General features: G+C 40.2%; 1 protein-coding gene across 1 annotated transcript in view; it reads right to left on the bottom strand.

The window, feature by feature from the left end:
• The window catches only part of ARSB (arylsulfatase B), a 94106-nt gene that overhangs the window by 63722 nt on the left and 14052 nt on the right, over nucleotides 1-16332 (bottom strand). Inside the window, exon 4 of the mRNA XM_032774500.2 lies at nucleotides 15455-15662. Coding sequence (XP_032630391.1) covers nucleotides 15455-15662 — 208 coding nt within the window. The remainder of the gene's footprint in view (nucleotides 1-15454; nucleotides 15663-16332) is intronic.

The following is a 16332-nucleotide window of genomic DNA, read 5'->3' as shown; positions in this document are numbered from 1 at the left end:
GTTCAATTCTTTATTCCATCATGCTGTGCACTAGATTTACTGAGTAACTAAGCAATTTTATTTACATGGCACTTATCCTTCCTCACAAGTCTCCCCTTCCTCACAAGTCTCCCACTGTTTCCCTAACATTCATTCCTATCAATCCTTTTCTATCATGTCTGAAGGTAGCTTGCAGGGTCTTCAGCCCACAGATCATGTTTTTATCTGTATTGTGATGGACCTAGCACACTTCAGGGTGCTGTAATTAATAATCATAATGATCAGCGACCAAGAACTACACAGCCTGCTCTACCTCGGTGATTTAATTAAAATACATTAATTTTAAGGAACATTGGAATTGCCATACAGTGAGATTTGTGGCCCGTTTTATCTAGTATCCTGTTTCCAACAACAGCCAAAACCAAATGCTTCAGAGGAAAGTGGAAGAAGCTCTATAGTGGGCAATCACGCAATAAGCTATCCATAGGGGAAGTTTCCTAAGAGAATGATTTACAACTTGCAGCATGAAAGAAATAGCCCTTCCAAACTTTTTTTAAATTAGAGAATTCTAACAAGATCAGAGTTAAAAACAAATTCAGAAATTTACATGATTCAAAAGTATTTTTTTATTAGTACAGTAGTAATAAATTAATTGTAATTAGGAGTAAATGTGTCACTGTTGCCTGCAAGTCTTTTTAGAATCAGAACCTGAAAAAATGTATTGCTGTTTTTGCATTGTGTCTAGCACATTTATATTCTGACATGCCTGAATAAGTTCCATCTTACTCATACTAAGGGTGACTCCTAAATCTTATTGTTGAAGGTGAAAAACATGTTAAAATTAAGCCACTTGCAAACAGACAGATTTATAATATACCGTATACAGAAATATTGTCGGCAAGCGGAAGGAGAGTATGAAGTGACATATCTGCTGAATTTTCATTTTTAAGGATTCTTAAGTTTCTTCTATATCAAATAGTTTCTTCTGTCACACCATCAAAATTCATAAGGCCATTTTGGGAATTTCCTCTAATTCTGGAGCATTAATATACCATTGAATTCTTAAATAGATGTACCAACAAGAGCCACATTGTCTGTATACTTAAATAGGTACCAAAAATGAGAAAGGAGAGGGAAAAGATAAAGCCAAGCGTCCAGGGCCGGTGCAACCCATTAGGTGACCTAGGCAATCGCCTAGGCGCTACCATTTGAGGGGCAGCATTCGGATCTGTCATAGCTTCCTACTCAGATTTGAACCTTAGCGTTCATAAACTGAGAAGCTAGCATGAACCCTCTAAGCTTAACTACCAGCTTAGATCTGATATCGCTGCCACCAGCCAGGAATTTCCAGGGCCTGACTCCCTCTCTGGTCTCCCAAAACCTTCTCTGGGGGACCCCAAGACTCAGAAGCCCTGAGTCTTACCACAAAGGGAAAGTAACCCCCTTCCCCTTGTCTCTCTTTATCTCATCCCAGCTCCCCTCCCTGGGTTATCCTGGGCGATACTGTACTTAAACTCCTTGAATGCACAAACAGAGAGGGCAATTTACCTTCCCCCCTCCTTCTTCCCCTGAGGCTATGCAGATTCAAACCTAGTCAAGCTAACACAAAGATTTCCCCTCTCTTCGTTCCTTAGCCTTAACCAGAGAAAAACTCAAACAGGTTTTTCAAAAGAAAGCTTTATATAAAAAAGAAAGAAAAAAGACATAAAAATATTTCTCTGTATCAGGTTGACAATACAGGGTCAATTACTTGAAAGAAAAATATGAATAACAGCCTTATTCAAAAAGATATCCAATTTAAAACATTCCAGCAAACTACACACATGTAAATACAAAAAAAACAATAACAGCCTATTGTTTTTCTACCTTTGTACTCACAACTTTGAAACTGAAGATTAGAAGCTTGAAATAGAAAGAACCTTCTCATAGCTGAGAGACAGACAAAAGACTCAGACCCCAAAAATTCCCTCCCTGACTTTGAAAAATCCAGTTTTCTGATTGGTCCTCTGGTCAGGTGTTTGGGTCCCTTTGTTAACCCTTTACAGGTGAAAGAAACATTAACCCTTAGCTATCTATTTATGACAGGGTCCTTCAGTGGTGACCGCAGCAGCTGGATCTTTGGCCGCCCCAGTCGTTGTCGGCATTTAGGCAGAGGGAGCTGGGGCAGGGGGCTCAGGGAGGGCCACCTGCAGCAAGTAAGGCGGGGGGGTGGCACACAGGGGAACTCCCCGCACCAGCTCACCTTTGCTCCACCTTCTCACCTGAGCACACCACCCCGCTCTGCTTCTCTGCCTCCCAGGCTTGCGGCGCCAAACAGCTGATTGGCGCCACAAGCCTGGGAGGCCGGGAGAAGTGGAGCGGCGAAGGTATGCTTGGGGAGGAGGCGGAACAGAGATGAGCTGGGGTGGAGAGCAGCAGCACAGCTCCCCGGGCTGGGAGCTGCTGCGGGGAGGCCACCTCAGGGCGGGGTGGGAAGCTGCCGCAGGGGGGGCACCTGAGGGTGGAGGGAGAGACAGAGAGCTGCCACAGGGCTTGGGGGAGGGCGCAAGATGGAAGTTTCGCCTAGGGCGCAAAACATCCTTGCACCCGCCCTGCAAGAGTCAGTAAGGAATCTGGTAATTTGTTTTTCAGGCATCAGTGACCCAAGTGACAGCTTCAACTTCTTACTAATTCTTGATGCAGAGCAGACAATATTACAGGTTTCTTTCCTAAAATCAATCAATCAATGGTGGAATTTTGCCTCCTACTCTATCAACCACTGAGGACAAGGACATTCCACTTATTCGCAAAGTGGAGTTGCTTGGAATAGTGATATTTTTCTAATGTATAAGAGGTCTCACAGTTAACTGCTAGTCAATAGTTGATGAATTACAAAGGAAGTCTGCAACATGTAAAACTTTAAAGCCATTCAACATTTTTATTCCCACTATCAATCTGTAAACTATAACCTAGTATTTCTCCCTGTTTTCAGTGTTTCATTGGAGAAGCCTAAACTCTTCCATAAGGATACTTAACTTTTTCGCGATCTGAGCTCATGATTTCAAATCAAGCTATTCTGAGAAAATTTATACTGGGGTGACAGATTTAAAAAACAAAATGTAAGTTTTGGACCATGGGCTGAGAACCCACTGTTCCAGGACATGATACTAGTCTAGAACCACAGACTAGTCTGTAGGACAGGGAGGAACTATTTAAACATGTGCAAGGAGGAACACTTAGACTTGAGAATATTATCAAGAAAAGCAGAGAAAGCCCCATCATTTGGGATATTTAAAACAGGCCGCATGTAGGAAACTGGCAGAATCACATAATTACTAGGGCCATCCATATGCTAGGGTAAGGCAGGGAAGAAGCCAATTGTTCCTGCTCTTTCCTTGTGCAGCCTCTGACTTGGCTCACCACCAAACCTAATACACTGCTCAGCTTTGTAGTAGTGCTTCTAGAGACTTTGCAGTTCCCTTGTAGCCTCCCAAAGCAGTACTGCTCCAAAGCAGAGAGCTATGCAGGGAATTGGGGGAGAAAACTGCCAACTTCAAACTTCATTATGAATACTCCAAGCCCCTCAAAATCATGAGATTCATGATTTTTAAACCAGATTTATAGAAAATAAGTTTGGAGGTCTTTTTATTTGCTTTCATGTTAGCACCTTTAGGGTTCATGTTTTTAAGCTTTCATCACAAACTTCAGGACTAAAAGCTTTTTTTTTTTTTTCCTTTAAGAAAGAGTTGAGCTTTTTACCTAACCAAATGAATCTAGGAGGAACATTAAATAGCACAAGAGCTGCAATAAAATCATAACAGTTGGCAACACTGATAAAAGAAGCACTTCACTCACCAATTCCATCTACCAAGTCTCACATCACCCAAAGCCATCCCACTGTTCCTTCCTGGGAGCTAAATACCGCAATTATTAGTGACTGCAAAGGATTGTAGGGTATGCTAGATTCTGGGACAGTTTAAGCCATATTTTGAGTCAGACTCAAAATAAATATGAGAATCACTAAATTAGGTGACTGAAGATGTCTCTCCCGTCTATAATTTCTATAATTCTGTACTTCTGGAAAACAGGAGTTTACTCATCTTGTGCAATAACTGGAGTTCTTTGAGATATATCCTCCTTTGGATGCTCCACTTCATGTGCACGTGCATCCCTGTGCCTTTGATCAGAGATTTTTGGTAGCGGGGCTGTTTGGCCCACACATGGACTCTACATATCCTCATGGCCTGAACCAATGAACTATAGGGCTGCACAAGCAAACCACCCTCAGTTCCTTGTCTATTATGAAGTCCCACAGAGGAAACTCCAAAGTAGAGGGGAAGGAGGGTGGGTAGTGGAGCACACAGAGATACACATCTCGAAGAAATTAAGTAACTCCACAAAGTGAGTAACCTCCCCTTCTTCGAGTAGTGTCCTTATGGGTGCTCCACTTCAGTGACTCCCAAGCAGTAAACCCACAAGGAGAAGGAAGCTTCAGAACAGTCTCTAATTCTGAAGAGGGAATTGCATTGACAACAGGAGCTGCTGCTCTAAAGACTTGAACCAAAGCACAGTAGCTGGAGAAAGTATGTACTGAAGTTCAGGTTCCAGCTTTGCAAATTTCAGCAACTGGAATATTCTTGAGTAATGTCATGGAAGTAAACTTTGTAGAAGGGATTAACTCTGCTACAGGAGGTGGAATGTTGGCAGAGTCATAACATGATATGATTCAAGATGGATCTCTGAGTGGAAATTGGGATCCTTGTGATCTATCTGAATTGAAACAGTTTGATAAGACTTTCTGAATGTTAGGTTCTGTCCAAATAGAAGGCTAATGCCCTTCTGACATTCAGGGTATGGAAGGCAGCTTCCTGCCTAGTCTGATGTGGTTTCAGGAGAAAAAAATAGGAAGACGAATTGTTTGATTAATATGAAATGCAAAAGACACATTAAATAAAAAGGTAGGATGTGGTCACAATGATACCTTTTCCTTAAGGAACACTGTAAATTGGGGGGGGAATAGTGTTTTCCATTAAAACCCCCCAGTTCTCCAATCCTCCTGGCAGAAGTGATGGACACCAAAAAAGCTGTTTTCACTTGATGGATGAAGCAATGAACACATAACTAATGGTTCAAAAAGGTTTTTCACGAGGCAATGAAGTACAAGGTTCAAGTCTCATATTGGAGTAGGTTCTCTGGTTTGTAGAAATAGATTAACCAGACGTCTGTGAAATCTTGACATAGTGGAATAAGAAAAACCACACAGCCTTCTACTGATGAATGGAAGACAGGTTATAGCTGCCAAGTGAACTGTGACGGAACTCATATTAAGACCTGATCTTTTTAATTCCAACAGGTTGCCTAGGATGGTGGAAACAGAAGAGCAGGCAGGAGAAATCTGTCAACAGGTACACCAAAGGTGGCATTTCCTCTGCTTCTGAAGGGAAGTAGGACACATAGACTCCTTTCTACCATTTAACACCACTAGTTGCACTTCTGTTGAACAGGAAGTCTCTAACCCAGGGAACCATGCCTGGAGCTGCAGAACTTCCAGACTGGTGTGAAGTGTCTGACGGGCATCTGAGATAACAGACAGAAACTGATTGGAAGTTGCAGTGGTGGATGAGAAGCAAGTCGAATGAGGTAAAGACACCAAACTGGTCTCTGCACCAGGTTGGCAATCAAAATGACTTTGGTCTTGTCCTTTTTGATCTTGCTGAGAACTTTTAAGAGCAAGGTGTTGGTTGATATGCATAAAGGCAGCCCTTCATCCATGGGATGAAGAAAGCATCTCCTAGTGAGTGTCCCTCAAATACTTCAGGCACAGAGAGTGTCTGACACTAACTGGGATAGATTCCCTGCAGGAAAGAATGTTTAACACATTGAGATCCCAGTACATCGCAGAAACAAACAAAAACAAAAAAAGACCCTGAAACAGTGGGAAAAAATGAAGTAAAAAGGAACTATTTACAACTATAAACTAGCTAACAATACAAAGGCACCAAGTCAAAGCAGGCACACTGGAAGCTCTGGCTAAGAACAGCTGAGAAGGAACTGTGGGCAATTCGCCTATGTAGCCCAATATATCCTCGGTACAGGCCATGAGGATAACAATGTGCAGAGCGCATGAGTGGTCCAAATTCCTACCAAAATATCTTTGCTCAAAGGGATAGGGGTGCATGCACACTGAAGTGGAGCACCATTACTGACACTACTCGAAGAAGAAACCAAGCTTTTGCTATTATTTTTATATTATAAAAGCGTATGTGACAACCCTGGACATTAAGGGCCATATAATTGCCCAGGATAAAACCAAAAGAACCACCCTACTGGGTCAGACCAAAGGTTAATCTAGCCCAGTATCCTGTCTTCCGACAGTGGCCAAGGCCAGGTGCTTCAGAGGGAACGAACGGAACAGGTAATCAAGTGATCCATTCCCTCGCCCAGCTTCTGGAAAACAGAGGCTATGGACTCTATTCCTGTCCATCCTGGCTAATAGCCACTGATGGACCTATCCTCTATGAATTTAGCCTTTTTTTGAACCCTGTTATGATCTTGTCCCTCACAACATCCACTGGCAAGGAGTTCCACAGATTGACTGTGCGTTGTGTGAAGAAATACTTCCTTTTGTTTTAAACCTGCTGCCTATTAATTTAATTTGGTGACCCCTAGTTCTTGTGTTATGAGATGTAGTAAACAACACTTCCTTATCTACTTTCTCTACACCAGTCATGATTTTATAGACCTCTGTCATATCCCTCCTTAGTCATCCAAGCTGAAAAGTCCTATTAATCTCCTCTCATATGGAAGCCATTCCATACCCCTAATCATTTTTGTTGCCCTTTTCTGAACCTTTTCCAACTCCAATATATCTTTTTTGGGCGACAGGGGATGGATCACTTGATGATTACCTGTTCTGTTCTTTCCCTCAGGGGCACCTGGTGTTGGTCACTGTTAGAAGACAGGATACTGGGCTAGACGGACCTTTGGTCTAACCCAGTATGGTGGTTCTTATGTTCCTATGTTCTTATGAAATTAGCAACCGAATTAAAATAAAAAATCAGATATCCTGGATCAAATTCAGGTATCAGCCTGTATATAGTTTCACATCAGAAAGCTACTGCTAAGGATAGAGAGGAAACCTTGGGCTACAATTTGTACGCCCAGTTCCTTCTTGCTTTCCTCAGAATTTGTGGTACAAGGCGAGTATGTGTCCTAGGGCAGGGCCTAGTGTCAGCAATTGTGCTATCGTGGGTCAGTGCATAACACCTCCTATGGGGCAAAGCTGTGTTTAATTTAATTCTGTATTAAATATTGCTAGTCCATGCTAAAAATCATGTAGGGGCTAAATATGCCTCTAATTCCAGAAGTACTTCAATACACTTCAGAAGAATGTCATTATGGTTAATGACTGATGCTACAGATTTTTCTGTATTTTCTAAAAGGAAAATAGATGGTAAACCAAAGCTTGAAAAAAAAAATTCCTGGATATATACATAAACCCAAGTAAGAAAAAACATTTCAGCCATATGCATATAAACCCAGGCCGTGTACACTAACCTTTTTGCCCCTAAAACTTAGTAGTAGAAATGGCAGGAGTCCTAGTGTAGTGGCTGCTTGCATTAGAAGCACAATGTCGTCTAAAATTGCACAGACCAGACCTAGTGGTTAAAATTCCTGTGCTGCCTGGTCTATAGTGCTTCCAACATTTCAACCAGCAGACGCACTAGTGGGAAATTTCAGGGATAAAAAGCACAGCGTAGATAAACAGGTACACATTCATAAGCCTCAACTAAACAAGACAGGTTGGGAGAATTTAGAGTTCCCAGTTCAGAGCTCACTTTTTAGTGTTACAACCTTGGATAGGGGCCATCAAGTTCAGCTTAAAGGCATGACCATATAGGACAAAAACTAGCACTATTAATATCAGTGGTGGTTTTGCTGAATAACTGTAGAAAAGGGCAACTTTTTGTAGCCAAGTTAGAGCATCCACACTGTTGGATTAAAAGTAACAATAAATACATTAAATGTTTTGGGGAAAATATGGTCCAGTACAGACCCAGGATTTGGCTTGTATTATTAGAAAGAAATAGGTCTTTCAGCCTGTTCTCTCAGCCTGCTGAGTCTGTGCTAAGTGAAGCAGGCCTCTTAGCTTGCAAGGTCCGTGCTAATGGTAGAAAAACATCCAGAGACAAAGAGTTTGTCCTCAAAGTGATAAGATAATACCTTACAAATGTTTTTTCTGAATTCAGGAAAAAGATTTGTTGTTCCTCCACTTTTACATTCCTATCTTGTTTTTTGTTTTTTTTAATGTGGGACAAGTGGCATGGATAGATTCATTGGAGTTTGTCATGCCCCAATGATTTGATAGTAGTTATATTAAGTGAAATAGGGTGTAAATTCATTGTAAATGAATGTTTGAATGAGTAATAAAAGGTTGAAGTGCTAGCCTAATAAACAACAACTACCCAGGAACATTCGGCCGAAGGATGCACAGGATGGAGATAACCGGATGACCCCATAGGGAAAACCAGAATCCACCCCCAACTACCCCAAGGACAGAGTGGCCGAAAAACTGAAGAACAAGATAACAACAAGCCGTCACTACTGTACCATCTGCATGATGGACTATCATTTTAAACATGAGAACAGTGATTGATTGTCACTTCAAATTCAAAACAGCATGACAAAGCAAACCCTATGGATTTGAATGAGGATGAATTCTTATAAAGACAGACTCTAAAAACTGAGAACTTTGAGTCTGGTTTTTCAACCATCCTCCAGGAGCATCAGATGCGTATCTGACAAGACTCGGCTCCATCCTCGTGTTCAGGCCACCTGGCCAGTGGCTTGGCACAAGCAACTCTAAGACTGGTAACTATGATAACAATCTGGCAGAACCTGTGTGTGTGTGTGTGTGAATGAATGTGAAACTGAATGGAATGTTATAGCTACAACTGACTGCTTACTATGATTCTTTCTGCATTCACAACAAATATGGCATTTTGCCTTATCCTCTTCAATAAGATCTTGCTGGTTTTTATTTTATTGGCATAACAACACTACAGGCATGCAAAACAATTAAGTCTTAATACTAGGTGAAACTAGTCTATTTTCTGCTTTTCATCCAAACCTCAGGGCTGTATATTTCTGCAAAATATTCCACTTACAATAACTGGTATTTTCCAAACAGTTCTCACACTACTCTAACCCACACCATCCCTTAGAGAATCAATTCTGATGTCCTGCGTAATGCGCAAAGCTATTGCGAGATGATACAATATTGTTTTATTCCTAACAAGAAGGCTTGTTTTTCACTAAGGAAAGATCCCACAAAAAAGGACTCAGAGTCAGCACTGAAATATGTAAGTCCAAAAGATATGCACCTGAGGTTGTTTATACTGAATGTGCAATCACCCAAATAAGTGTAGGTGCTATAACCCAGTATACCATCTGCATATATTTTAATGAGTTTAATTAACCCTAAATAGGTGGGTAATACTTGGAGATTCACACTCAATCAAATAAGGCCATGAAAGTTCCCTCAACCAAACCGAATTTCCAAATTTGGAAATAGCTGCAATTCAGACACCATGCTAACATTGTGCTGTGCACTATGGGATTCTCTAGGAAGACTACTTTTGTTCTTAAACCCTGTAAGACTTTGTCCATACCACAAGAAACCAGGTTCATGCAAAACTGTGTCCAAGAGCACAGCATTCAAAATTAACCCTTCTTACAGGATCAGAAACTGAGTTGCTAGAGCCATTCTGCCTTTCTGGTATGTCAGGCTACCTTGAAGCAGTAGTCCTTGTGAAGGGAAAACTTTCTCAAACCAGCCAGAAAGATAGGAAAGAGTTTTCTTTAGGGACTATACAAAGGCCTTCGGGAAAAAAGCTGGAGGATGGCCTATAGGTCTTTGAGCACATGCTTAGAACCTTATTCCCAGGAAGCAGAAGAATAGCACGCAGTGGCATGTAAAGCCACAACTGTAGTCCCCAACTTAATCTGTAGCAAAAGTCAGATTGCTTAATCTGTAGCAAAAGGTCAGCCTGGCAAAAGAGAATTTAATGCGAGAGCTCATAGAACAAGAGTGAGATGATAGGCTAGAAGGGAAAATGGATGGGAAAGGACAGAAGACTTTTCAAGGTCAATTAGATATTGGGGAATGGGGAGTTACAGAAGGTGTCTTCATGCTGCTTATGACCAAGGTGGGTCCAGAGTGACTATTATCACCTTTCTCACTTCTCTTTCTCATCTCATAAGACCCAATTTGAGCACTGAGCAGGTACAAATATTTAGTTTAAACATGGCTAAGCCACAGTTGTAAAAAATTGTAGTATGGACACAAACACGCTAGCCACTTTAATCTGTGCTAAGATGGAAAAACACATTTTAAAAGTTTTAGTCTGGCCAGAGTTTTAAAACAGCTGATTGTTTTATCATGTGATAGCTTTTCTATACATTTTTATATTGCTAAACTAATTGGGGAGTTTTACTGGGATTTTTTTATTTTGGTATGTGAGAAGCCTTTTGAAATCAGATATGCGCAAAATAGTGTTTAGTGAAACTTTAACATGACTATATTTAATCAATTATGTACAACTGGAACTATCAATCCTCCAACACCATTTACAGATTTCTAATATTTACATAAGCAATGTAGTCTTTCAAAGTGTCAAAAACAAAGAATAGTGCGGAAAAAAAGTTTTTTTTCCTGCAACACACAATAAGCATATATAACACAATTTTGCCCTTAACTTTATCAATCACATGTAAAATGATACAAGATCATCTTTAGAGGGAAAATAATAGTCTGCCACATGCTCTGTTAGCTAAAAGAACACCAACATGTTATAAAATCTATGTAAATTAAGTTTTGAAAGGAAAAGCAGTACATTACATCTTACAGGACTCTCTTGTGGTAACTAAGATACTGCAATACTTTCCAGAATGAGAGAGTTTATAGAGGTGAACGAGAGGCTGGGAGCGAGGGAGGGAAAAGGAGAGTCCTACACAGGACTATTCTTTACTCTCTCTCTTGCTATTATGGCAGTGGGTCCTCTGGAACCCATGTGATCCCAGTCCTACTGCAGAGCTAGGCAGTAGTCCTACGCAGGGCTCTAAGTGAAAGTTATGGTTTTGTTTTGGCAGTTATGACCATCTTATCATTTAGGATAAAATTTAAGGTTAAATAAGTTATCTGTTTTAATGAAAAAATAACGGATGCCGAACTCAATGAGACTAGCTTGCTATAGTGCTGGCAAGTTTCCATCCAAGATATTATGATATGTGCTACACAAAGTGACTCCTGATTTCAGCTTGTAGCATTCTCACCTGTAGTCATTGTCCATGTTCCAAAAAAAGACTTGGACTACTGAGATAGAAGACTGCTGAACTGGTAGAGATTACATCCTTTATTTCTGATTTTGAAGGAAGGTCCCCTTCAATTTATTGAAAGTTAGACTCCCTGGCACTTTTCAAAAGGGAATAACCCCATTGTCCAGTTCTTTTCAGCTACATATGTTCTAATGCCCAAGGCTGTCATAGAGTTACTGCTGCATACATAATATCTGCTTTGTTTGCACACAGTCATTTCACTGACACTACCCATTTCATTATGGAAGCGGAGTATGTATGATGCTCTGTAAAACCAAGTTTACTGAATGATATATCAGTATAATTTTCTAATCACTTGGTAGTTCTTGATATCACTGTACATCTGATATTTTAATCATTTAATAATTAATAGCTCATTTATTTCTGGTTTCAGACTAACAAAGCAACTGTGGAAATGTTTGCATTATAAAATAATGTTGGGTAACACTGTAGTTCACTGGCTTACTCTTGCCTATTTACTTGTGCAAGAAGTTCATCTGTACAAAAAAAAAAACCCAGTAAGACAGCAGAAGTGTGGACTTACGTGATGTACTTATGGAGACAGACTGTATTAATGGTCAGATTATTTCATTTCTGGCCTGAGGTTTCCATTAGACCACTTTAAAGAGGATCTGGAGTCCCTATATACATTTTACAAAGTCCTTTTAAAATGTGCAGTAGTTTCATTTGCCAACTGGCATGTTTTCAAGGGAATTCTGGTTAGGCCATATCATACAAAAAGAGGAAGAAAGAGAAAGAATGTTTATTGAACTCTCTACTATTCTCTTTGGGAGAACATCTTCTGTAATAATTCAGAATAATCTGTAATACAGAATAATCTGTAATAAAACATCTTCTGTAATAATTCAGTGAGATTCCAGTGAAAGTGTTCTGTATATTAGAGTCCATAATTAAAGGAGTCAACAACAGGGAGACTGTACATTTGTTGCAGTAACACCAATCAGCATAGCTAACAGCAGCAAATCATTAGGGAACAGTATCAATACATAACTTTGTGCTGGGATTTGTGGCAATGAGAAGAAGATATCCAAATGTGGGCTTTACTATACTTATGTAATTACAGCCCATGATCCTCCTTGAAGAAGGGACTTTGGGAATTTCCAGTTAAAATGGGAAGTATGGACAAAATTGATATTCATCCGGGCTGTAGTCTTATGACTCCTTACTCCCTCCTACCTCACCAATTTTAATGCCCCAGGTTATCACCTTTACATTACGACTATGGCAAGACAGGGCCAATTTTTATATATCTGGTTGCCCAATTGCTATTATATTCTCTGTCCCAAGCGCTACTTAAATTTTTCAGGTTGTGAGGAACCCCAGAGCAGATTAGCCAGGGTCAGAGAAAATTGGGAGGCGAGCCAGTAAAATTAGTCCTGCAGCAGGGGAAGAGACATCTTGGATGGAATTCCCAGTGCTACGGAGGATCTGTCCCTTGCCCTGGACTGAGGTGGGGGGAGGGAAGGAGGAAAGAGGGTCTATGGTTTAAGCCCCTAGTCCATCAGTAAGGAGGATAATGATATGGACTCTCCTGAGAAGTCAAGTTTTGGGGGGCTGAAAAGAAGGTGTAAATTCAGAAGATAAGCAAAGTGAGAAAGATCAGGAAGGAAAGGGATCTCTTCTTACTGGGAGGTAAGCTGCAGAACGTGAAAGATTGAGCAGGCTGGGACTTGTAAGGGAGAGCATGCCTTACACTGGAGAAAGCATTGAGGGGAAGTTGGGATGGGAACTGAGATTTTGGGTGTAGCAGGAGTTTAAGCTCCATAATTAAGCATAAGTCAGCTCCACCCTGCTTGTGGGGTTCACCCCTCCTTACCCACTGATGTTATAGCTGCAAATAGGCATCTACACTCCCATTTATGGGGAGCACCTTTGAGAGACTGAAACAGTGTAAATAACCTGCAAGGATACAACAGCACCAAGTCCCCATATGACACCAAGCTGCATGACTTTAGGCTTCTCTTTTCAAACACTTTCCTATGGTCTTTTCAAAGATTTAAGTTAAAGATTTTTTTTTTAAGTGTAATACAAAGAAGCTGAATAGATTTAATAGTTTCAACATGTGTTTTTTGGAAGCTGTGCCTTTAACGCATGCAATGTTTACTATAGACAATAGCTGTGTGAAGTGACGTAAGAAGACTGGAAAAATGAATAACTGTCCTATGATTTGCCTGATCTAGGGCCAATTTCCTTGAGTTTCAATTGTTAAGTTCCATTTCTGGCAGTTTAAATTGTCAAATCCCATTGGATAAAACTGTGACTTGGGCTCCTCCTGACAGCCCGACACTTGTCTAAACATAGCTAAATAATCAACTACAGATAGCAGTCATTAAAAGTATACTGCGACGGTAAGAAAAATACTAGATTTTATAAAGCACAAGCTAATTGATTGAAAACTTAGTTTAAGTGTAACTACTATGTTTCCAGCTCAGATGTCTTTAGTTTTAGTCCATAATCTACTGAAAGAATTATACTGAAAACAGCTGTACTGGGGTCAAGAGTGGAGGGTGCAATTTAACATATGCAGTAAGTATTGATATCAGATTCCATACAGCTTTGCTCATATGAAGTTCCAAATATGAATACATCTTATAATGGGGGTTCCTCCCAGAACAAAGATGTTTACATAGTACAGGTATTAGGCCTCATTTGAACTGGGATCGGAATATGAATACAATCTCAATGAGTAGGCAGGTTTTAGCCTCAAAGCTAACAGAGCTGTTACATTCAAAATATTTCAACGAATACAAAGTGAGATGTTCAGAAATTCCTGCCCTACCCCCAAGCAAACCATAGTAAGTAAAACCTGGGTATAGTAAAGGTTGGAAGCTTTGAACGGCTATTCCCACTCTCAAATCAGACCAAGTGGGGAGGGGGAAAAACATTTTGAAGGATGCAGGACATTGCATTATTCCCCTGAATCCTGTGAACACTTCTAGATTTCAACTAAATTCAGTTCAGATGTAAGGGAGACTGTACTTTTTTTTTTTTTTTTTTTAATATTACAGTAGTAGCCTAGAAGTTTTAAACAAGATTGGGTCCCCAGTGTGCTAAACATACACACAGTAGAAGACAGTTCTTGCCTGAAAAGCTTTCAATCTAAGTCTGATAGATTAAGAATCCATCAGCAAGTATCAAAGTTGGTTTTATTAGTGGAAATTTGTTTCAGAAGGTTAAGGGCCCAAAGTAATATTTCAGTCAAGCCAAAGGGTATATATAACTAAACACAGATGTTTGGCCTCAACCAATTTGTGATAGGATACTAGCGGTGACACCTTGGTCACTGTGTTTGCTACAGCACTGGGAAGAGAGCAGGCTTAACTGAAGCCAATTTTACACTTTCTGTTGGGGGACTATGAGCACCTGGGTGGTAAACACTGGGCTAACGATGTAATTGGAAGGATATAAGTGGAAGGAAGAGGAAGCAAGGGGGAACTCAGAAGGAAGTTCAGCAGATGAACCCAGGCTGAGGAGTGCAGGGAAGCCTCCCCTTGCTCTAAACCTGCATTACACTGTGTTACTTTGTAAGAAAAGATTAAATTGTGTGTGTGTGTGTGTGTGTCCATCCATCCACACAAATTGTCCAGGCAGTTATGTCACAGGGTATTTGTCACTACCCGGTGTACTCAAGTCCCTGCTATATGTTTGTTTGTATCATACATTAGAAGGGACAGTTTGAACAGTGCCTGGAAAAATGGGCACCATAAGTCAGGACTGAGGTGAATTGGCAGAGCTGTGTGAGTAAAGGCTCAATCTTGAGAGGTACTGTAACCTTAAAAGCAAGTGAATTTAAAGGAAATTGAAGACCCCCAACACCTCACACAAGGCTCTCAGTAACTTTGTACAATGCCCTTCTGCACTGCATATGGTTCTAGACAATGGCATTAATCCTTTGTTTTCAGAAACACTCCCTTAAAATTGTTTATTTACGTCTAAGAGGGAAAAATAAATTTATCCTCTTTTAGGAAAAGTTTATTTTATTTTTATAGCTCCTTGCATTTAAAATCTGTTCTGAAATGGACCATTTAGTGGTTAGATTTGTCTCTCTTCAGCTTATATTCAGGTGACTCATTGAATGTATTTGACTAAACAGTCTTACCAGTAGAGAAGATGAGAACTGTGTTGTTCCAAAGTCCAAATCTCTTCAGGGCTGCAGTGACATTTCCTACAGCTTCATCCATAATGGATACCATTCCCGCATAATGACGTCTCTTCTCATCTTTGATGAAGTCGTACGGTTTCATGTATTTCCCAGGGACCTGAAGGGGCTCATGGACAGATTGGAGAGCAAGGTAGAGAAACAGAGGCTAGGGAGGAAAAAAAGCAGTTTGCAAGCTAGATGAGAAGAGTACCCAGGCATTAAATGCATAGATAAATAAATTAAAATCACATGAACCAATTAATTCAGCAATTGTCTTGTTTTCCTCCTGATTTCTCTAAGCATAAGATATACATATTCTAGGAGAGATTTTTTATAAAAGGTACTGAAATATTAGTGAAGATTTTAATGGTAAGAAAGCCAGTTGATTTTATGATCTTCCTGCCACTCAACTTAGCTTCCTATCCTTTTTTCAAAAGCAAGGCCAAACTGCATACAATACTGTTTCTATAACTACAGCAAAGTTTTACAAATCTGTAAGTCATCAAATAGCAAATTGTAAACGGATTTGGGTAGAAAGTCTGAATCCCAGATTCATTATTCAAAATACAACCATATTTCATGCGCAAAATATTCTGGTTAGTGATGGTGTCCTTTGTCACAAAAATCTCCATTGCATTTTCTTTTTACATTCCTATTACAGACCTTATGAGGAGCCCAACTCACCATGACCAGTGGGGCTTTTACGTTTTTTTATTTTTAAACCAATGACAGACCATTTCATTCCACTAAGTATCTTCCTGCAATTGGTTCGGTTAGTTATCGGCAAGCTACGTTGTATTCTAAGTCTTACCTCAGGGTAAATTCTTTGTACAAGT

This window comes from Chelonoidis abingdonii, chromosome 6 (genome assembly GCF_003597395.2).
Source record: "Chelonoidis abingdonii isolate Lonesome George chromosome 6, CheloAbing_2.0, whole genome shotgun sequence".
In the NCBI taxonomy this organism is placed as follows: domain Eukaryota; kingdom Metazoa; phylum Chordata; order Testudines; family Testudinidae; genus Chelonoidis; species Chelonoidis abingdonii.
The sequence above is the reverse complement of the archived record's forward strand: the minus strand, read 5'-3'. Positions and strand labels throughout refer to the sequence as shown.